The following is an 18,418-nucleotide window of genomic DNA, read 5'->3' as shown; positions in this document are numbered from 1 at the left end:
AGAGATCGAAACCTCTGATTTGATATGTGCCGTCGACAACCTCAAAAAGCCCTTGTTTTGCAACAAGTTGAGCTTGGCGCCAGGTTCGTGGTCTCTGGGGCAGGCTTTCCATGGAGGAAGTTGTACGCTTCATTATCCCAGACCACACGGCCTTGGCTATCTTTAATGATACATGGGTCGAGACGATCAATAAACCCGCGATCTGCATCTCGAATGGACTGCACATCCTCAAACGAAGGCTCCATTGTGCCAGGCGTTGATAAAACTTTGTTAAAATATCCCAAGATAGATATGAAGGGGAATTTGAGTATTAGGTGTGCTTAGAGGGATTATAGAACGCACGGTACCGACTCCCCGATTCCTGATAGCGGCAAAACCCACTAAATTTTTCAACAAGATCCGATATGGTGTAGTGGCTAACATCGCCGTCTCTCACACGGCAGCCGGGGGTTCGATTCCCCCTATCGGAGTTTGGTTTTGTTTTTTTATATACGTTGATTGTATCAATATTACTTTTCCTTTTCGTTGTAACCTTATGATGTTCAGCGCCGGGTAAATTTTGTCAAAGTGGTGATTTTGCAAAGGCAAAGTGGGGAAGTGAAATTTTTTTTTACGGGAAACATAGTAGCAACCAACCACATATGTACTGTTACTTATAATGGGCTAGAGTGAGAGGCAAAGGGGAGTATAACGGTGGTGGTGTTGGTACGCTTGGTAGGTAATGAAGGATTTATATGCAGGACGAAACTTTATTTGACTGCGTCTAACATCGGCTGCGTCTCGTCTCCCAAAATATGCAACATTTCATCGACATCTATACTAGACGGCTGAATAGGATATTATTTTCAAGTCATTAAATTGCCAGATATTAATTGGGTGGTTGAGAAGTGCCAGTTCGCGTGTAGACATCATATCGACAGTGTTTTGGTGTTAGTTTCTATATGAGAAAGTACCGACGCGTGGAAGAACACCCGACAAAACATGCGCAAGAAAGAGACCACTAAGCTTGGGACTACGATCTCGTCTTCTAGGTTCCGGGTACCAAGTTTCCCATTGCTTGGTTGGAGAGATTTTGAAGAAGAGACGTCGTTGATGAGAGATATGAGATATAACAAGCTCTTGTTTTCTGTACCAGATAGACCTAGAAGGGCTGAGTTTTGTCTAATATCCATTGGCTGTAATATGGCGTTGAAAAAGTCAGATTATGTTGAGGGTACATATCCGTGCTCATACTGAATATGCCATAAGGCATCAGGTGTTGCGAGGAGGGGAGAGTGAGATTCTCTTGGGCGGAGCGTTGTAGGATATTCATCAAGGGCCTCGTGAGATGAGCGTATTGACTCGCCTATTCCGGTGGTGCACGGGTACAATGCTCGAATTGGGTGGACCAGTTCATCCTGTTGATGACATTGTCGAAGGTCTCAGATCACTTGAAGCTGGGCTCATCATCATGTAAGTAATCGTTGATGGATCTGCCAATGCGCCTCATCAATACATATAGGCCTTAGAAACGTAGTGTGAAAAGATGCGGATAGCCACTCTAATGACCACAACACACCCAACAAGAATGAGGAAGGTTGAACCCGGAGAAGATGAGGCTGTGGTGGGAAGGCACGATGGGGTAAGAAGGTGGTCACAGGAGCAATATAAGGAAAGAGCCAATGACAGTGGGGAATGATGTATGAAACAAACTACAGAAGTTACGTTCGAGTTATTTATACCTCTGCGGCAACCAATATAGCTGACATTGAAAGACAGCTATGAGCTATGCTGTGATCACATGCCACGCGGCATTCATGTATGGTCCTATCATCGACCTGCGGTGAGACCAAAAATCAAGGGGATTCCTCGCCCAACCCAAACATTCTAATAGAGTTGTTCCAAGTGCTGGCGAGAAGAAAACGAGTTAGCATGGAAGCGAGCATCAGGATGAATCGACGTCTTACGCTTCGCAAACTTCCTCCACAGTGATACCCTTGACGCTAGCAATAACATGAGCAACACGAGCGATGGCGACAGGCTCATTCCGGCCCTTCACCATACACCCCTTCTGCCATTTCTCCTTCTTCACAGCTTTCGGCAGATCCGGTGCATCGCCTAGGTGCTTTGCAGATGCATGAGAGGGGCGGATTTCACACTAGAAGAGAGTTTAGTCACGACTGATCCGACCGGAGCTCAGAGCAAAGGTACATACCCATGGCCCATCAGTTTCGATTTGGAGCCGGTCGAGTGGAATAGCTTTAACAACCTCCAGGTTCTCCTCGGTCTTCATACTGCACCCGTTAACGCCGACGTCTAGACCCAACGCGAGCATCCGGTTCATCTCATCCATTGTCCCCGTAAAACTGTGTACAAGTCCTCGCTTGGGGAGCTTGGCAAGCCTTGGGGCAAGGAGTCTCTCAAAGTCCTCGCTTGCAGCTCTGGAGTGGAGGAATAAAGGGAGCTGAATCTCGACAGCCAGGTCTAGTTGGGCCTCGAAATATTTGAGCTGTGGTTCCTTGGCGCTCATGAAAAGTCGGTCATAATCAAGGCCGATTTCGCCGAATGCGACAGCCTGGCCGGATTGTGTGGATTCAATTGCTAGAGCGCGGAGCTCCTCCAGCATTCTTGACGGACCTTCTGGGTATTCGTCAAACAGCTTTGCTTGACATGGATGCACACCAACGGTTGCATAGCAAAAGCCCGCTGCAGATTCCAGCTGTCAATAAGGAAATGGAAAGTCCTGGCAAGATCCGAACTTACGGTATTTGCTGGCGATATGGACAGCGTGCTTCGATTCTACAAGATCTGAGCCGGTTACCATGAACTTTGAACAGCCTACATCGCGAGCGCGCTGGACAACATCATCCAGGTCGTCTTCATGGGCCTGCTTTCCATGATATTCACCGCGGAAGACGGGGTCACTTAAGTTGATACCAATCTAGTATTTCGCAGTTAGCTATGAGTTGCATAGCCTTTTGGGGGTGAGGCTCTTAATAGAAGGAGACCCACATCAACATATCGGAGGGGTTTAGATTCGGCCATATTTAATGTGGTCTGTTGTCTTCCACTTGTGGAGATTGTTCTGGGATTTCCAGCAGATATGGAATTTACAGAAGACAGACCAGCCAAACTGTGACTCTTATGAAAACCTACGAAATAAGTCAGCTCAAGCTTTTCCAAGCTACCCAGCCTTTGCCTGACTGGGCTAGTTGATAAGCCCGTATTTGGACACAAAACAGACCTAAGGAGACAGGTCTATCTATGCCTGTTGACTTCACACTCGAGGTGATGTTGCGGCGGAAAAGTTTCAAAGCACAGCCAACGGTAGGGTTGATTTGCATCAGATGAGCAGTAGATATCCTTGTTATTGTGTTGTTGAAATACTTCCTCTGTCGAGCTCAAAATGTGTGTTGACTCACGGTCGGAAAATTTTCAGCCACACTAGGGCTGAGGATTTCCTGTGGCTGGGACTAAATGATGCCTGAGAATCCAGGCGGCAGACACCTGGGACCCACTCGGAGAGATATCCGTAGCCCAGTCGGTGCTTTGCCGATTAAAGACACTTCAGGGTTTAGATGTCTTCAAACATGAGTGATTGTGTGTACACTCAGATTGAAAGCAACTCCTTCTGTTCGTGAAATACATTGATCCTTTGACGTTTTGTGCGACCAACATGTGTAGAGCTGATTGCGCAGGACTAAACATTGGCGAGGCAATCCAGAACACGGAGTGATCCTGAAGATATTCAAGACCAGGAGGTCAAGCACGAAAATGTGAATTTACAAGGCTAAGCATACAAAGAAATACTCGAATAGGAAGCTCGGAGGACTATAGCCCGCACAGTCCGGGGTAAGTCCGGGGACATTGCCGAAGGTCATCCCCGCCCTGGATCGTTGCTGAATATTTAGTTCGCCGTGGATGGCTGCTTCAACTTTGTATCCACCTCATTTATTATTACATTCACAACTTTACATACAGGACCAGCGTCGTTTAATATTGGCCTCAATTTCTTTCCGGCTAATCCAACTCATACCGTCTGAGAGCAATGACAAACCAAAAACTACTATCTGCTCAACAGATTTCAGAGCACAAGACGCCTGAAGACTGTTGGGTTGTGGTCGACAAGCAGGTGTGGGATGTGACCGACTTTTTGGAAGAGCATCCTGGAGGATCTGCAAGTACGTACACCGACAAATGTATTTGATGGCGATATTTAATAATGTACGAACAGTTATCCTGAAGCATGCAGGCAGAGATGCAACGAAAGCCTATTCAGAAGTCCATGCACCCAGCGTAATGAAGAACAATCTCCACGCGGAGAAGTTCAAGGGCATCCTCGATGAGTCTACAATTGACGCCGAATGGGCCAAACCACCACCAGGGCAGAGTCTCAAGGTGATATTGGAAAACGAGAAACCTCCGTTGGATACACTGATCAACTCGCACGATTTCGAAGTTGTGGCCTCGAAAACCGCCAACAAGAAGACCTGGGCCTTCTATTCTAGCGCAGCTACGGATTTAATCACACGGGACGCCAATAAAGCATGCTTTGACCGCATATGGTTCCGTCCACGAGTCCTAAGAAATGTCCGCTCGGCAGATGCTGGGACAAATATCCTCGGTGGGAGTTACAAGCTCCCGCTATTCGTGAGCCCGGCAGCAATGGCAAAACTCATCCACCCGGATGGAGAATGTGCCATTGCCAGAGCCTGTGCAAACAAAGGAATCATGCAAGGAGTAAGCTTATACCGCGTGTTGCCATTGTCAGTCACTATGCTTACGATTTGGGTAGATTTCAAACAACTCATCCTACACTATGGATGAGCTACGTGGGGCAGCGCCCTCGGCCGACTTCTTCTTCCAACTATACGTCAACCGGGACCGAGAAAAGTCCGCCGCTCTACTACGCCAGTGCTCAGCGAATCCGAACATCAAAGCCATTTTTGTTACCGTGGACGCCGCATGGCCCGGTAAGCGCGAAGCCGACGAGCGTGTCAAGGCAGACGAGAACTTATCAGTGCCCATGGCGCCGTCGAAGGTGCATAACGACAAGAAAGGCGGCGGTCTCGGTCGCGTTATGGCTGGGTTCATCGATCCCGGGCTGACATGGGAGGATTTGAAATGGGTGAAACAGCATACACACAAGCCGGTGTGTTTGAAAGGTGTGATGTCAGCGGATGATGCGCTGCTCGCCATGAAAGCGGGGCTTGATGGTATCCTGCTCAGCAACCACGGCGGTCGCAATCTGGATACCAGTCCGCCGTCGATTATCACGCTCCTGGAAATCCATAGGCGCTGTCCGGAGGTCTTGGATCACATGGAGGTTTATGTGGACAGCGGTATTCGGCGTGGAACTGACATCCTCAAGGCTGTTTGTTTGGGCGCAACGGCTGTGGGGATGGGTCGGAGTATGCTTTTTGCTACCAACTATGGCCAGGAGGGAGTAGAGCATCTGATTGACAGTAAGTGATGGCTTGACATGCTGCTTTTATAGTTTGCTGATTCAAGTTTCTTGCAGTCATGCAAGATGAACTGGAAACATCCATGCGGAATATTGGTATCACATCCCTGGCGGAGGCGTCCCCTGATCTTGTGCACACTGGGGATGTCGACCACCTGGTTCCAGCGTCCCGCTCGCACCCGTACGCTCGAGCCATAGCTAAAGGACGGCGACCGGGGCCATCGAAACTTTGAACATGCACAGTTGGTTATAAGATATTGGACTGGGATTGCAATGAGGGTTGACCAATGACATAGTGCGGGGATGTACGCCATCTACAACATATTAACTTTTTAAGGGCATACCATACAGCATATACAGTACGCTATACCAGTTTCCTCGCAGATAAAGTAATAATTTAGCGACCAATAAACCTGCCTACCTACCAAGATTAGAACTCAACAAAAGCCCCTAATCTAGGGATGAAAGGGGAATAATTCAACCAGATTCCTGCCAAGATTTACTGACACTTGCCCAGGTCGGGTCCTTAGAGCTATGGGATACTCCCTTGCCCCTGGCCACAGAAACAATATAAGCACAGCCACCTATAAGGTCTGCTGATCTCAACACGATGTGTTCGGTCCGGACGTTCCGGGTACAATAAGCGATTGCGGGGTTGAGAAAAAAAAAGCATGAATCTGAATTTGAATCTGAAAACGGACACGTAGCACTAGGATATCTAGGCAGAATGACCGTGTATACCGTGTAGGACAGAGAATAGGTTGAGTAGATCAATCGGAAGGCGGACCCAACTCCGGGTCTCACCGCTCCACTTAATAAAAGACTAGTCTAACACTAATTTGCCTCTGAATGTCTTGACTCATATTATTCTTAGAATCTATTGAGGTCCACTATCAGGTCATGGGATTCCTCAACAGTTGAGGATCGGCGATCAACCCTGGTATTCCCAAAATTGGAGGATTGTTCTTGTTTTATGGCGTGCTTCCAGGATTTGGTGCAGACCGACTCACCAGGTTGGGAGAGAGAGAAGGGTGTAGGAGCGAATTGCGAGAGCCAGTCACGATCCAGGGATTAGAGGTCGATATGCATAACGGAACCGTTGTGCAGGTATCTCCGACCGGATACCGCTCCCCGTTTTCTCACTTTCCCCTAGGAGAATTCAATGAGGGGGGGGCTTACATTGTACATAGGACTAGGTGGGTAGGGTACGATTAAGTACTCGACAAATTACCCCATTCTGCAGGAAGACACCCAATAATGGCCGATGTGTATGCTGGTGATTATTTCATTGGATAATGATCCAATGAAGACGTAATGATCACCAGTTTCAGAAGATTGGAGAGGGGTGAGGATAGAAGTACAGAGTCTAGAATACATCACTTTCGGGTAAGTAATGTACCCGGTACATCTTGTCACTCTGTGTTCTGGTGGGTACGGGGTAGCCTACAGTCCCGATAGCTGGGTACCTTGTACTTACGCTGTAGATCTCTGACTGGGAGAATTGTTGAACTCCGAACATCCACGGGAATTTAGCATATATATAGAGAGGGAATTATTGTTTCCCCTCTTGCCAGCACATATTTCTAGAAATCTCTTTCAAATTTCAACGTGAACCAAAATCAAAAATCACCCACTACTACCCTTTTCAGTGTTGACGTGATCTACTTTTTTTGGTTCGACACTATCGACACTATCGATAACGGTCCAGACCGCCAAGAAGTGGTCTCATAGCTCTCCCCAACCATTCTCAGCTCTATAAAGCTCCCTATCGTCCTGTTCCCATACTCCCATACTCCCTCACTTTTTACTTTCCCCCCCTTTCCACTATACCTGGAGACCTCCGCCTCTACCAAACTTCCCAACATAGCCCTATCTCAAAAAAAAAAACCTATAGCTCTATACATTTCACACCTATCACAATGACTGCCCCCCGTTCATCATCTCTCCGTGCTCTGCGCACTCTCTCCCAAAAGCCCGTGGCACCCTCTACTCGCCGCAGCCTTCACATCACCGGAGTTCAATCCGCTCAGCCCGCCAACAACGGCGAGAAGGCCCTCTCCAACCACGATGTCCTTCAATCCCGCGCCTTCAGCATCGCCATGCGCAGAATCAATGGCAGTGCATTCTCAGAGTATGTGCCACCCACCCATTCCCTTCTACACATCCACATTTCCATACCTCCATTCCAAGCCTTCAATCAAACAAACCAAAAACTAACAAGCTCCAGCTCCTCTTCCTCCCGTCAATTCAACACCTCCCGCGCCACCAAAGCCCTGAACGACACCTCAACCGTCGACTTCGTCTACATGCCCAGCATGGCAGACCTCGACGCCGCCCCTCTGCAACGCAGCATCCAAGTCCCGGTCCTTCCCGAGCTCCCCTCCATCCCATGGCGCCAAACACCCACCGCCCCACCCATGAAGCCCCAGATCTACACCGTGTCCGGCACCGGCGCTGACGTCTCCGCCAGCGCAATGAGCGAGGTCGTCGATAACCACGCTGTCGATCTGGATCCGTTCTCTCTTACCGAAGCCGTCGGCCGCTCACGTTACGGTGAGGAAATCCAGCGCCGATCAAATGGTTCTTCTGAGCCTGGTGTCATACGTGAGCTTTGGGCTGGCTTCCTTGATGATGTTATGGGCCCCAAGGAGACTGCTCAGAGGAAGTAGAGCCTTTTGATTCATATTTCTCTCGTCTATTCTTGTTGTCTTTCAGTCCTGTTGACGGGTCTGTGATGAAACGAATTCTTTTGTCGTCCGTTACATTGTTCGGGCTTTTGTCTTTTTGTCTATTCTTGTTTGGGTTCACCGGATTGTTTTGGGATAGCGTTTTGATGTAATATCTTTCCCATGGAGTGGATGTTTTCCTCCATGGTGTCGGCCAGCCGATCATTGGCTTTGTTTTTCTTTTGGGTTACTCCATCCTATTCACTACAGCTCTGTCGGGTTGTTCCAATTCAATTGAACATTACTATCTATAACATCTCCAACGACAAGTCATGGCCTCTTCTACTCCTCTATTGACGTCTTCTAGAAAGTTCGTTCTATTAGGCTGAATTCTCTATATTATTCTATTAGGATACAGATACAAAGCAAGAACAATCCAAAACGAACAGTGAATTTTTCCATACTCATCTTTTTCAGTCTACTAAATTGCCACCAATCCATTTCCACAGATATCTCAATACCCTCATGGAAAAAAACCCTCCGAAACACCGCAATTTTCGTTGTGCCGAGGCACTTAGGCCGATACCCACCACGCATGATCTACGACAAAAGCAGATCCACCTGGACTCCCCGGAACTCCTACTCCGCTGTTAATCAAAATGCACCGTTAACCCGAGGTCACCAGACTAGCCCTACTCTAGACGAGTCATCGTGTCAATTCCCAAGATCACCGCCCACAATTGCACCACGGTCCATCGGACGCATGTGCATGCCATACCGAGACAACTGTTCAAGTAGCCCTAAAGGTGATACTCACTGCATATTCTCCGATCCCGACAGCGCTAGTCCTGTCCAGCCCGGGAAAAATGACGTCGGCATGTCCATTGATGTTGTGAAGAACCGGGGCTAGGATACCGAATCCAGCATGTTGCAGACTCGACTCAGCCCACTTCTTTCTGTTTTCTTCCGTGTCTCTGGCGGCGCCGTTGGTGATACATTTGCGGTTCCGAGGTATGTTTTTTTTTTCCTTTTGTAATTTCCTGTTGTCCGTGGTATCGATGGGGCGGATGGGGTTCGGGTGTTTCGTGGGGAAGGTCGGAGTCCCGCTCGGGCTATTTCGGGGAGAGCTGGGGTGATTATCTGATTGATTTATCAATCTTCGGCGATTTTGGGAGGCTGGATTTATTGAATCCTTTTTTTTTTTTTTTTGGATGGTTATCTTGTTTGCCTTTTTCAGGCTATATGTGGCTGGTGCTTTGGGGTTGTTTGGCTGCAAGGGGTCTGTGTCTGTGGCTTTGCATCACGATCTACCCGCACTCACAGGGCTGGTTTTATGCCTTTGTCGACATAATGATGTCTACATGAGGTCGATATATGTCGAGGTAGCCCTGTGCATACAGTGTGTTACTTTATTGATTCATCATCTGTTGGGGATCTTGGGTTCTTCTGGTCAATTTATTATTCACTATATGGCCAGTCACTAAAAGTTCCTCTTCTCGAGGCTTGTGTAGCCGACCTAAGTCTAGACAGTAATAATGCACTCACTCCAAAATACGAATTGCCATGGAGCAAGAGCAAATATTATGACTTTCATATCAAAAGATACATATGATAGCTGTCATTCAAGATTTGATATATATCGAGGTACTGATACCCATCGCACAACTGTCATGGTGTCACAAAGAGATGCGTAATTGCGAAGGGGCAGAGCGGCCAAAGGTCAAATGCCTGATTTTGTAGGCTTGGTGCTTGAATATGCCTGAATTATGCCTTGTTTTACATAGACTGGCAGAAATCAAAATAGTTACCTGAATTATAACAGATCACCCGTAGGCCTAGTAGTTCATAAGAATGAAACTATTCCTACCATATAAATCACCGTATGCGCCTATTTCTAGGCGTTGGAGCTATTTCGACCGACCAAATCTTGAGACATTAACATAAGGAGGCATTTTACGCGGTTTGGGACGGTTTTCGATGTTGGGGATTCGAAGAAACTGATGATTTGTGGGGTAGGAATAGCTTCAATTTTGAGTAATATAGAGATTTCAAAGTCTCTTATACATATGCTTTTTTTTACCGCCTTTATATATATCTAAAAAGACATCTAAAAAGATATTTCAAAAGAATATCTAAAAAGACTAGCCAAAAGTATATCTAAACATATCACCTAAAAAGATATGACAAGGCCGTATAACCAACCAACTATTCTTATATATGGTGTGTATAACTAGGAATAGCTTCAATTTACAGTATATGGTATAGAGCGGTGTCGAAAGTAGTCTATAATTCAGGCATATAAAGGCATCATTCCTACAAAATCAGGCATTTAACCTTTGGCCGCTCTGCCCCTTCGCACGTAATGTTTAAACAACATGGATATTGATACGTAAACATTCTTGTTGCATAGAAATATTATGACCTCGTAATTATCTATATAAGGTTCTTGTCCTATTTGAGCTTCGAAGCAGGCACTTTCCCTTGGTAGTGACGAATTCCAAAATATTATTCAAGTGCAGTTCAACTTCTACTTGACACCGGTCATTGAAATTTGAATCGGTTTGAATAGTCTGGCAAACAGTGGCTTGTAGTAAGCATATGCAAGTATCCAAAAAGAAAAGTAATCCCTGCCAGGGTTGTCAGGATTGTCAGGATCAGACGTTCTCGACCTAAGTGGAGGCGTAAATCCTGCGAGTCTAGACCTTATATTGCCTAATGGGTAACAAAGTACGGTCGCATTCTGTCAGGGGTTTCACTTCCTTCATGTTCTATTTTCGTCTTTGAGTGTTTCTATGAAAGACTTCAAATGTTTAGTTGTTTATCTGTTTATCTGTTGCACCGTTTAGCCGTTCAACTACTTAGCTTCCGCGTTACTTTTGGACGATTAATATGTTCGCACCCCGGATTTCCGACGTAATCATATCCAATAGTAGGTATAAAAAGTCGAAGAATTAAGATTCATATTTCATAACCCATTCAACTTCCTTGATATAGAAGAACATTAAGTTTGGACTCCACTAGTTTCATTTAACCAGCCGATCAGTTCTAGAATGAGCGTTAGACAAGTGGAGGATAGTCCCTGGCGTGGGGGAACTAACCCTATTTCAGTTTAGAGTCAACTGGTGTTCTTGCCAACTTCTCAGGGGGGTTTTTCAATGGTGGAGACCATGTCCACCACTTCCCCCTCGCATCTTTCATGGGCACATTTCAAGTCTTTCCAACCTCGCCTTTTACAATTCATTATTTAATTTCCTATTTTCTTTTTGTGATTTTTCTCTTGAACTTCAATCTATCACTTAATTCAGTCTTTAAACTTCTCGAGTCCCAATCCCTCAGCTCCACCATACAGCGAACGGTTATATTGAATAGACGCTCAATTGAATTCGGTTTTGGTTCCTCAAATGCAGGGTTCTACATTTTCTGCCTAAACTCCCCCAGGGACCATGCATCTCTCATCATGTCTGGTCTTCATTGCCGGCATCTCGGGCGTGCACGCCTTCTATCCGTGGGAATTGCGGATGAAACTTTCCACGGAAACTACAGTCGAACGTCGCTTTGTCCCATGGAACTTGATTGAAGTGAAATCCGACGAGGAGAGCACCGACAGTACCGACACATCCAACACAGCCGACAAACCATGGACCCTTGATCTGAAAAAAGTGCCCGTTCGCCGCGACGATGGCTATAAGATTGTCGAATCCCATAAACCATCATTGGGAAACAGTGCACCGTTAAACCAGGACGGAACGGACTATTCATACTTCTCTCCCGTCCTTGTAGGTTCTCAAAAGCAAGAAATGTGGATGGCAATCGACACTGGAGCACCCAATACCTGGGTCTTCGACTCGAACTGCACGGAGCCTGTCTGCACACGTCATCACAAGTTCGACCGGTCAGCATCAACCAGCTATACCACCGACGATTCCACTTTCAGCCTCTTTTATGGCAGCGGCAAGGTCTCGGGAAATATGGGGAAAGACATACTCTCAATTGCAGGGCTGGAAGTCTCGCAAACTTTCGGTCTAGCCAACAATGCCTCAGAAACTTTTCAGAGTTACCCATTCGACGGGATCCTTGGCCTGGGCCGATCGCGTACGGAAGGGTGGGATTTGCCATCTTTCATGGATCTTGTTGCTGAAAAAAAGCTCATCAAGTCAAACTTGGTTGGGTTCAGTCTCTCTCGCTCAGCAGACAACAATAAGGATGGAGAAATCAACTTTGGTGGTGTCGACACAACCAAATTCGATGGTACCATCTCCTACACTGCTACAAACGAGAAAATCTGGAGCATCCCCGTGGATGATGCTTATGTGAATGGACAAAGTTGCAACTTTACCGGAAAATCTGCTACCATCGACACCGGAACCACCTATCTCCTGATCCCTCCCGCGGATGCCAAAACCCTGTTTTCTCTCGTTCCTCATTCATCTCAACAGCCTTCCAACCCGAACAACTATTTGATCCCATGCAATTCGACTGCTACCATAGAGTTCGAGTTCTCTGGTGTTAAATATAACATCTCCCCTAAGGATTACGTTGGAAACACCGAGTCGGACGGTTCGGCTTACTGCATTTCCACCATTGTCGGCTACGCATCCAATGGTGCAAATTGGCTTGTCGGTGATGTATTTTTGAAGAACGTCTACACCGTGTTCGATTTCGACAATGGACAGATCGGGTTTGGCGCGCTTGCCTCGGCCTCGGCCTCAGCCTCATCTTCAACCTCATCCTCATCCTCCTCATCCACGTCCCAGGGCAATGGGACATTCACTGCCCCACCAGTCACTGGCACTGCTGCGTCTACTGCTGACGCCACATCGTCGTCGACCTCAACAATGGCCACAGTCTCCAACAGCTCCGCATCCCACCTCATCCGCGTCATTAGCTGGCCTATGCTCACGGTCATGTTTGGTGCATTCGCTATTTGAACTGCATTTTAGCCCATCTTTCACTTGGATTTTTTTTTCCTTCTATTTTGGCGGTAATCATATTCCTGCTCTTTGTATTACTGTACACTCACTCATCACCCACGTCCTTTCCGTGCACATCGTCAATTATTGTACACGCACATCATTTCACTTCTGTTAATACACCCGGGTCCACATACGATTACCCACTCATACTAGCATACGTTGGCGGCACCTTGTCTATTTGGCATTTTTCTTCAGCTGCATATATCACTCGTTTTGTGTTGAACATCTGACATGTGTCCTTGATTTGAACTGGGCATGAATTACTATAATTTTCATTCAGATAGACAAACGTCTACAATACCATTGGCCAAACGCCAAAATCTCATAGTACAAGCTCTCAATTCTAATAATGTCTAATCAACGCACACATTTCTATATGAACTACCCGTATGGAGTGGGAAGTTGCCCAGGTGACATGTGACTGACAATGAGGAAGGTGCGAGCTGGGTGCTTACATGAGGAAGGTACGTGTTGTTGATGGTATAAAATGACTCCTCCCACCTTTCTTCCTCTTCTCTTCTTCCTCTCCCCCCATCCCTCTAAACCACCATCTCACCATAGCCCCATAGCCCCCATGAGACAGCGTAGGCCGAGGGTCCCGTAGCACCTCGATGCTTATGCATAAGACATCAACATTGTTGAGGCCTATGCAGGTCAGCATCCAAATCAAACCGGGCTTTCTCGTGTGTGTTCTTTGACAAATGGCTAAGCGTTTGGGCACCATAGTCACTTGACAAGTCCCACGGAATACATTGGGGGTGTTTAACCACATCCTCCTTCATTGTGTAGCTAGTCACCTAATTAGTCACTGAATCTATCTACAGTCGAAGACGTGTAGCTTTAAGCCATATGTCTGGACTAGAGTAACAAGTCGTCCCTGGAAGCTAGAGGATGCCTGGAGAAAATTTAGAGCAGCATCCACCCCGGAATATCTTCCATTCACAAAGTCTTCTGCGGTATCAGCGTATAATTCTTCGGAACCGACTCTGCATCTCAAAATCAGCATCCATCCTCACATCACAGCAGAAACAAAACTCACCAAGAATATCCCGATTGAAATCCTCAACCCCATTGAACCCAGCAACACCCATCAAAATATCCAAATCCGCCAACAACGACTTCATAACATGTCGAACCCCATCCTCACCCTGAATACTCAAACCCCAAATCCAAAGCCGTCCAATAAACACAAACCTCGCGCCAAGCGCCAATGCCTTAACAACATCACTCGCCCCCCTAACTCCAGAATCGAACATAACATAAATCCTCTCCCCAACAGCCTCAACAATCCTCTCAAGCGCATCAAGACTAGCAACAGCCCCATCAACCTGTCTCCCAGCATGGTTACTCACAACAATCCCCTCAACCCCAAGCTCAACACACTTCCTCGCATCACCGACAGACTGAATCCCCTTAATCGCAAACGGCCGCCCCCCACTAATCCCTCTCCACGTCTCCATCAACCAAGGAATCTTCTCCCACGACCAAGCACGGCCATGCCAAACAGAATCAATCCACTTAGTCGACGCAGCAACAATATCAACATCGGGATCGATCCCGTCTGCAACACATCTCTTCCGGAAAACAGGGTCCGTAAGGCCCAGGTCAGCGCCGAAGCCGCGGTAGAATGCATAATTCGACGACGCAATGTCATCATGCCGCCATCCGAGCTGCCATGTATCCGTCGTGAGAATCAGTGCGTCAAAGCCATTTTCCCATGCCCGCGTGAGAAGTGAGACGGTTAGCTCGTCGTCGTGCGGCATGTATAGTTGGAAGAACCGTGTTCCTGAAGGTCCGTTTGACGCGGCTACCTTTTCAATTGATGTGCTACCTGCTGTGGAGAGGCAGTAGGGGAGGTTGAGCTCGCCGGCGACTTTTGAGACGGCGGCTTCGCCCGTTGGGTGGTAGATTTTGTTTATTCCGATTGGGGCGAAGCCGATTGGGGCGGAGACGTTGTGGTCGAAGATTGTTGTTGCTGTTGAGCGGTTGTTGGTGTCGATTAGTTGGTTTGGGATTAGACGGTGTCGGTAGAAGGCTTGTCGGTTTGAGAGGTGTGTGTTTGACATTCCTGCGTTTGAGGAGGCGTAGTACCTGTTGCTTGTTGTTAGTTTACGTGTCTCGGAATAATTCTGGTCTCGGATGGGGAGGTAGTATGTACCAGCCACCCTCGCTCAGCTTCTCTTTGGCTCTTTCTTCCAATTTTCGGGGATCTGTGCAAGTTAGTTTGTGTAGGTTAGAGAGATCATAGCGAAGACTTGCCGGTGTTAAAGAGCGGTGTTGTTCCTTCATTCTGTTTCCAGAAGTTCTCTCGCTGGTAGAGACCCCATTGAGGTGTGGTGCGCTCTTTGATATGTGGGTTTGTTGGGTCGCTCATATTGCAGATAAATGTTTTTTGTTTATTCCAGGTTCTTCAAGTCTGTACCAATCCGAATAGATACAAAAACAAAACAGCTAGTTGCTTCCAAGTTTTGAAATGAGTATATCAATGTATTATCAATGACTTCATTTTGACGTTATCTGGCCATCGGAGAACGTCCGGAGCTTGGTTAAGCTTAAATGAACTCCAAAATATAAATAATGAGCCCCGATCTTCCCTTTACATTTCAACCCGTTGCTTTCAGTTGAGCGTGTTCGGCGTCAACTTTAACCTTGGAAGGCCACCTCCAGTGTGACAAAGAGTAACCTTCCTCCAAAGCTGCGAGACCGCTAAGAACGATCCGTCGTATCCTTGCAGGCATATATATGATAGCTGGGGGTTGGTCTTCGCCCTCAGCTTGGTTTAATGACAGTAGGGTCGAGTCGCCCGATTGTGACTCTCCAATCTCAAGGATATGTACGCTTATAATTTACTTTGGAGGTCGCCTTCAGCTCCAAACAGCATCTACAAAACAATATCAAAACCCTTGGGGTCCCTATCGGAAGCGATGACATCGCTTTTCGTATTCGGGCCGAAAATCCCCGGGGACTAACCTTATCGGGTAGACCATACGGCAAGCTGCAGTGACCATGGGAGACTTAACTTATAGACTCATGAATTCTCACTAAAACAGTAGAATATATAGATGTTAGTATATTTTCCGAGAATACCCAGCACTCTGGACCACCTGCGATATAAGTAAACCCAGTAAATCAAGGGAATTGCCAGCAAATTGACATTGAAAGTCTAGTGACTAGGGCGGTCACTTTCTGCCCAGCCACTGAGTAATTAAATCTTTTTTGATCGCTATACGCTACTGTATACATCGGATCCTCGGGACATCGTCATTTTGTTGAGCACGGAGTCCAATCTATCGGAATATTTACATTTCTATTCGCATTTTTTGTTCTCCTTCCTTTGACATCACAATGTTTGGCCTCAGTAGAAGATCGGCGCTTGCTCGCTCAAAATCACTGGCTGCGCTGCCAGCGCGAGCCGCAGTCGCAGCTCAGCCATCCTATATCAATACCCAGGACTTCCACTCCACGTCATCTCAGGCAGTGTCCCGGCCCACGTGGATGCCCATGCGCGTCAAGACGCCATGGATTGACGCCTTGACACAGATTCGCGAGTCTGAGAAGGCTGGGCCGCAGGATAAGGCTGGGCAGAGCGTTAAGCCTGATGTCTCGCCAAAGAAGATGTCGGATAGCTATTACAGTGCTGTACGTATTATTTTTTTGTATTTGGTGAGGTGGAAATCAGTATGTCGATATTGACTGGTTGGTAGATTTTGCCTTTAGCCCAAGACAAATGGCTTTTGGATTCTTATCTCAACGCCTCTGGGCATATTAGGTATGTCTTTGATAGCCTACTTATCAAAAGAGCATTTGACTGATCATTCCGATTAGATTGGGCTCACTTCTGATGGACCTCGATGCCTTAGCCGGCATCGTTGCCTACCGTCACACAGGTGACGGTGTATCCACTGTCACTGCGGCCTGTGACCGGATCACCATTGAGAACCCGCTCATGGAAATTTGCGACCTTGAGCTTAGCGGTCAATGTACCTACGCGACAGGTCGATCAAGCATGGAAATATCTCTTCAGGTCACCAAGGCCCTCCCGGAAGGACAGGAGGCGAAGCCTGAAGATGTCCTGATCACTTGTGCTTTCACCATGGTCTCACTGGATCCAGCTACCAAGACGTATGTTCCTCCTCTTTATCCAGCGATACACACGAACTAATATCAGACAATAGGCCCGTCCCCGTGGCTCCTCTCATCGTCGAAACCGAGGAGGAAAAGCGCCTCTTCCAAAAGGGCGAAGCGAATTACCAGGCCAAGAAGGCCCTTCGCACGCGCAGTCTCTTGGAGAAATCCCCAGACGACGAAGAGAGCAACCTGATCCACTCAATGTGGACAAAGGAGATGTCCTACCTAAGTAAGCACCCAGAAACCTTTTACCCATCACATCACTCGAATGCAAAAATATTAACCTGCCCGCAGACCCCCAAAACGCAGCTATCCGCCCTGCAAACCAAGCTTTCATGAGCGACACAGTTCTGAAATCCGCCATGATCATGCAACCCCAATACCGCAACCGCCACAATTTCATGATCTTCGGCGGTTTCCTCCTAAAGCAAACCTTCGAGCTCGCCTTCTGCTGCGCCGCATCTTTCGCACACGCCCGACCAAACTTCGTCGCCCTCGATCCCAGCACCTTTGAGAACCCAGTCCCCGTAGGAAGCGTGCTGTACCTGCGTGCGACGGTTGCGTACACGGAACCCGAGGAGCGCGAGGGTGATAGCACCAAGTACACTAAAGTGCAGGTGCGTGTTGACTCTAAGGTTCGGGATGTCGAGCACGGTACGAAGAAGTCCACGGGTATGTTTAACTATACTTTCCTTGTTGAAAAGGATGTACAGGTTATGCCGAAGGGGTATGGTGAGTTTATGCTTTGGGCTGATGCCCGTCGTCGGGCGCAGAATGCCGCTGCTATTGATCCCATGCATAAGATGAGTGCGTTGCGGAGTATTAAGGACAGCGTTACTGAGTAGATGGAATTTGGTTGGGTGGTTTCTTTGCTTTCTGAGTTTGGCCAGGCATTTCCCTCTTAGATTCACGTCGATCGTCTCGGGGTCTCGTGTTTTGAATATTTGTACTTTTTTTTTTGGCTTTTAGTTGGAACATTGCCTAGTCACTGGGTGTATTTGTATATCAAAATAGCATTCAATACTGAGAAATCCATTATCAGAGTTTGGAAAGATATCAAAATCACCAAAAGGCATAAAAGCCGTATATTTTGAGAAGGCTACCATGCAAGAAGAAAAGAATCTATATACAACGCCCTCCATTCGCCTCACATGTTTCATCCAACAAGAAGTATGTATAAAACGGGCGGGGAATATATATAAGAGCAT

At 47.2% G+C, this 18,418-nt stretch overlaps 7 protein-coding genes across 7 annotated transcripts; 4 read left to right on the top strand and 3 right to left on the bottom strand.

Annotated features, from left to right (window-relative positions):
• Positions 1-41: 41 nt before the first annotated feature.
• On the bottom strand, positions 42-245 carry N7537_004855 (uncharacterized protein; the record flags this gene model as incomplete). The annotated part of the gene is made up of 1 exon (XM_056895912.1): positions 42-245. One exon carries the CDS (start codon positions 243-245, stop codon positions 42-44), a length of 204 nt encoding a protein of 67 aa, XP_056755660.1.
• Positions 246-1,835: 1,590 nt separating this feature from the next.
• On the bottom strand, positions 1,836-3,323 carry N7537_004854 (3'-5'-exodeoxyribonuclease; the record flags this gene model as incomplete). The annotated part of the gene is made up of 6 exons (XM_056895911.1): positions 1,836-1,887; positions 1,947-2,137; positions 2,195-2,685; positions 2,743-2,920; positions 2,992-3,131; positions 3,224-3,323. 6 exons carry the CDS (start codon positions 3,321-3,323, stop codon positions 1,836-1,838), a joined length of 1,152 nt encoding a protein of 383 aa, XP_056755659.1.
• Positions 3,324-4,027: 704 nt separating this feature from the next.
• N7537_004853 (FMN-dependent alpha-hydroxy acid dehydrogenase) lies at positions 4,028-5,676 on the top strand (the record flags this gene model as incomplete). The annotated part of the gene is made up of 4 exons (XM_056895910.1): positions 4,028-4,160; positions 4,214-4,719; positions 4,775-5,444; positions 5,501-5,676. 4 exons carry the CDS (start codon positions 4,028-4,030, stop codon positions 5,674-5,676), a joined length of 1,485 nt encoding a protein of 494 aa, XP_056755658.1.
• Positions 5,677-7,362: 1,686 nt separating this feature from the next.
• N7537_004852 (uncharacterized protein) lies at positions 7,363-8,112 on the top strand (the record flags this gene model as incomplete). Its single annotated transcript, XM_056895909.1, has 2 exons — positions 7,363-7,574; positions 7,671-8,112. 2 exons carry the CDS (start codon positions 7,363-7,365, stop codon positions 8,110-8,112), a joined length of 654 nt encoding a protein of 217 aa, XP_056755657.1.
• A 3,440-nt stretch (positions 8,113-11,552) lies between these two features.
• On the top strand, positions 11,553-13,037 carry N7537_004851 (pepsin-like aspartic protease; the record flags this gene model as incomplete). The annotated part of the gene is made up of 1 exon (XM_056895908.1): positions 11,553-13,037. One exon carries the CDS (start codon positions 11,553-11,555, stop codon positions 13,035-13,037), a length of 1,485 nt encoding a protein of 494 aa, XP_056755656.1.
• Positions 13,038-14,021: 984 nt separating this feature from the next.
• N7537_004850 (uncharacterized protein) lies at positions 14,022-15,456 on the bottom strand (the record flags this gene model as incomplete). Its single annotated transcript, XM_056895907.1, has 4 exons — positions 14,022-14,068; positions 14,122-15,173; positions 15,241-15,292; positions 15,342-15,456. The coding sequence occupies 4 exons, from the start codon at positions 15,454-15,456 to the stop codon at positions 14,022-14,024; spliced, it is 1,266 nt and encodes a 421-aa protein (XP_056755655.1).
• A 971-nt stretch (positions 15,457-16,427) lies between these two features.
• Positions 16,428-18,055, top strand: N7537_004849 (putative acyl-CoA thioester hydrolase; the record flags this gene model as incomplete). The annotated part of the gene is made up of 5 exons (XM_056895906.1): positions 16,428-16,721; positions 16,787-16,851; positions 16,908-17,204; positions 17,258-17,439; positions 17,505-18,055. 5 exons carry the CDS (start codon positions 16,428-16,430, stop codon positions 18,053-18,055), a joined length of 1,389 nt encoding a protein of 462 aa, XP_056755654.1.
• Between the last annotated feature and the right edge of the window lie 363 nt (positions 18,056-18,418).

The sequence above is a fragment of the Penicillium hordei genome, assembly GCF_028827395.1.
Source record: "Penicillium hordei strain IBT 12815 chromosome Unknown utg000002l_segment0_segment0, whole genome shotgun sequence".
NCBI classification, from domain to species: Eukaryota; Fungi; Ascomycota; class Eurotiomycetes; order Eurotiales; family Aspergillaceae; genus Penicillium; species Penicillium hordei.
This window is presented reverse-complemented; position numbering and strand designations above follow the sequence as displayed.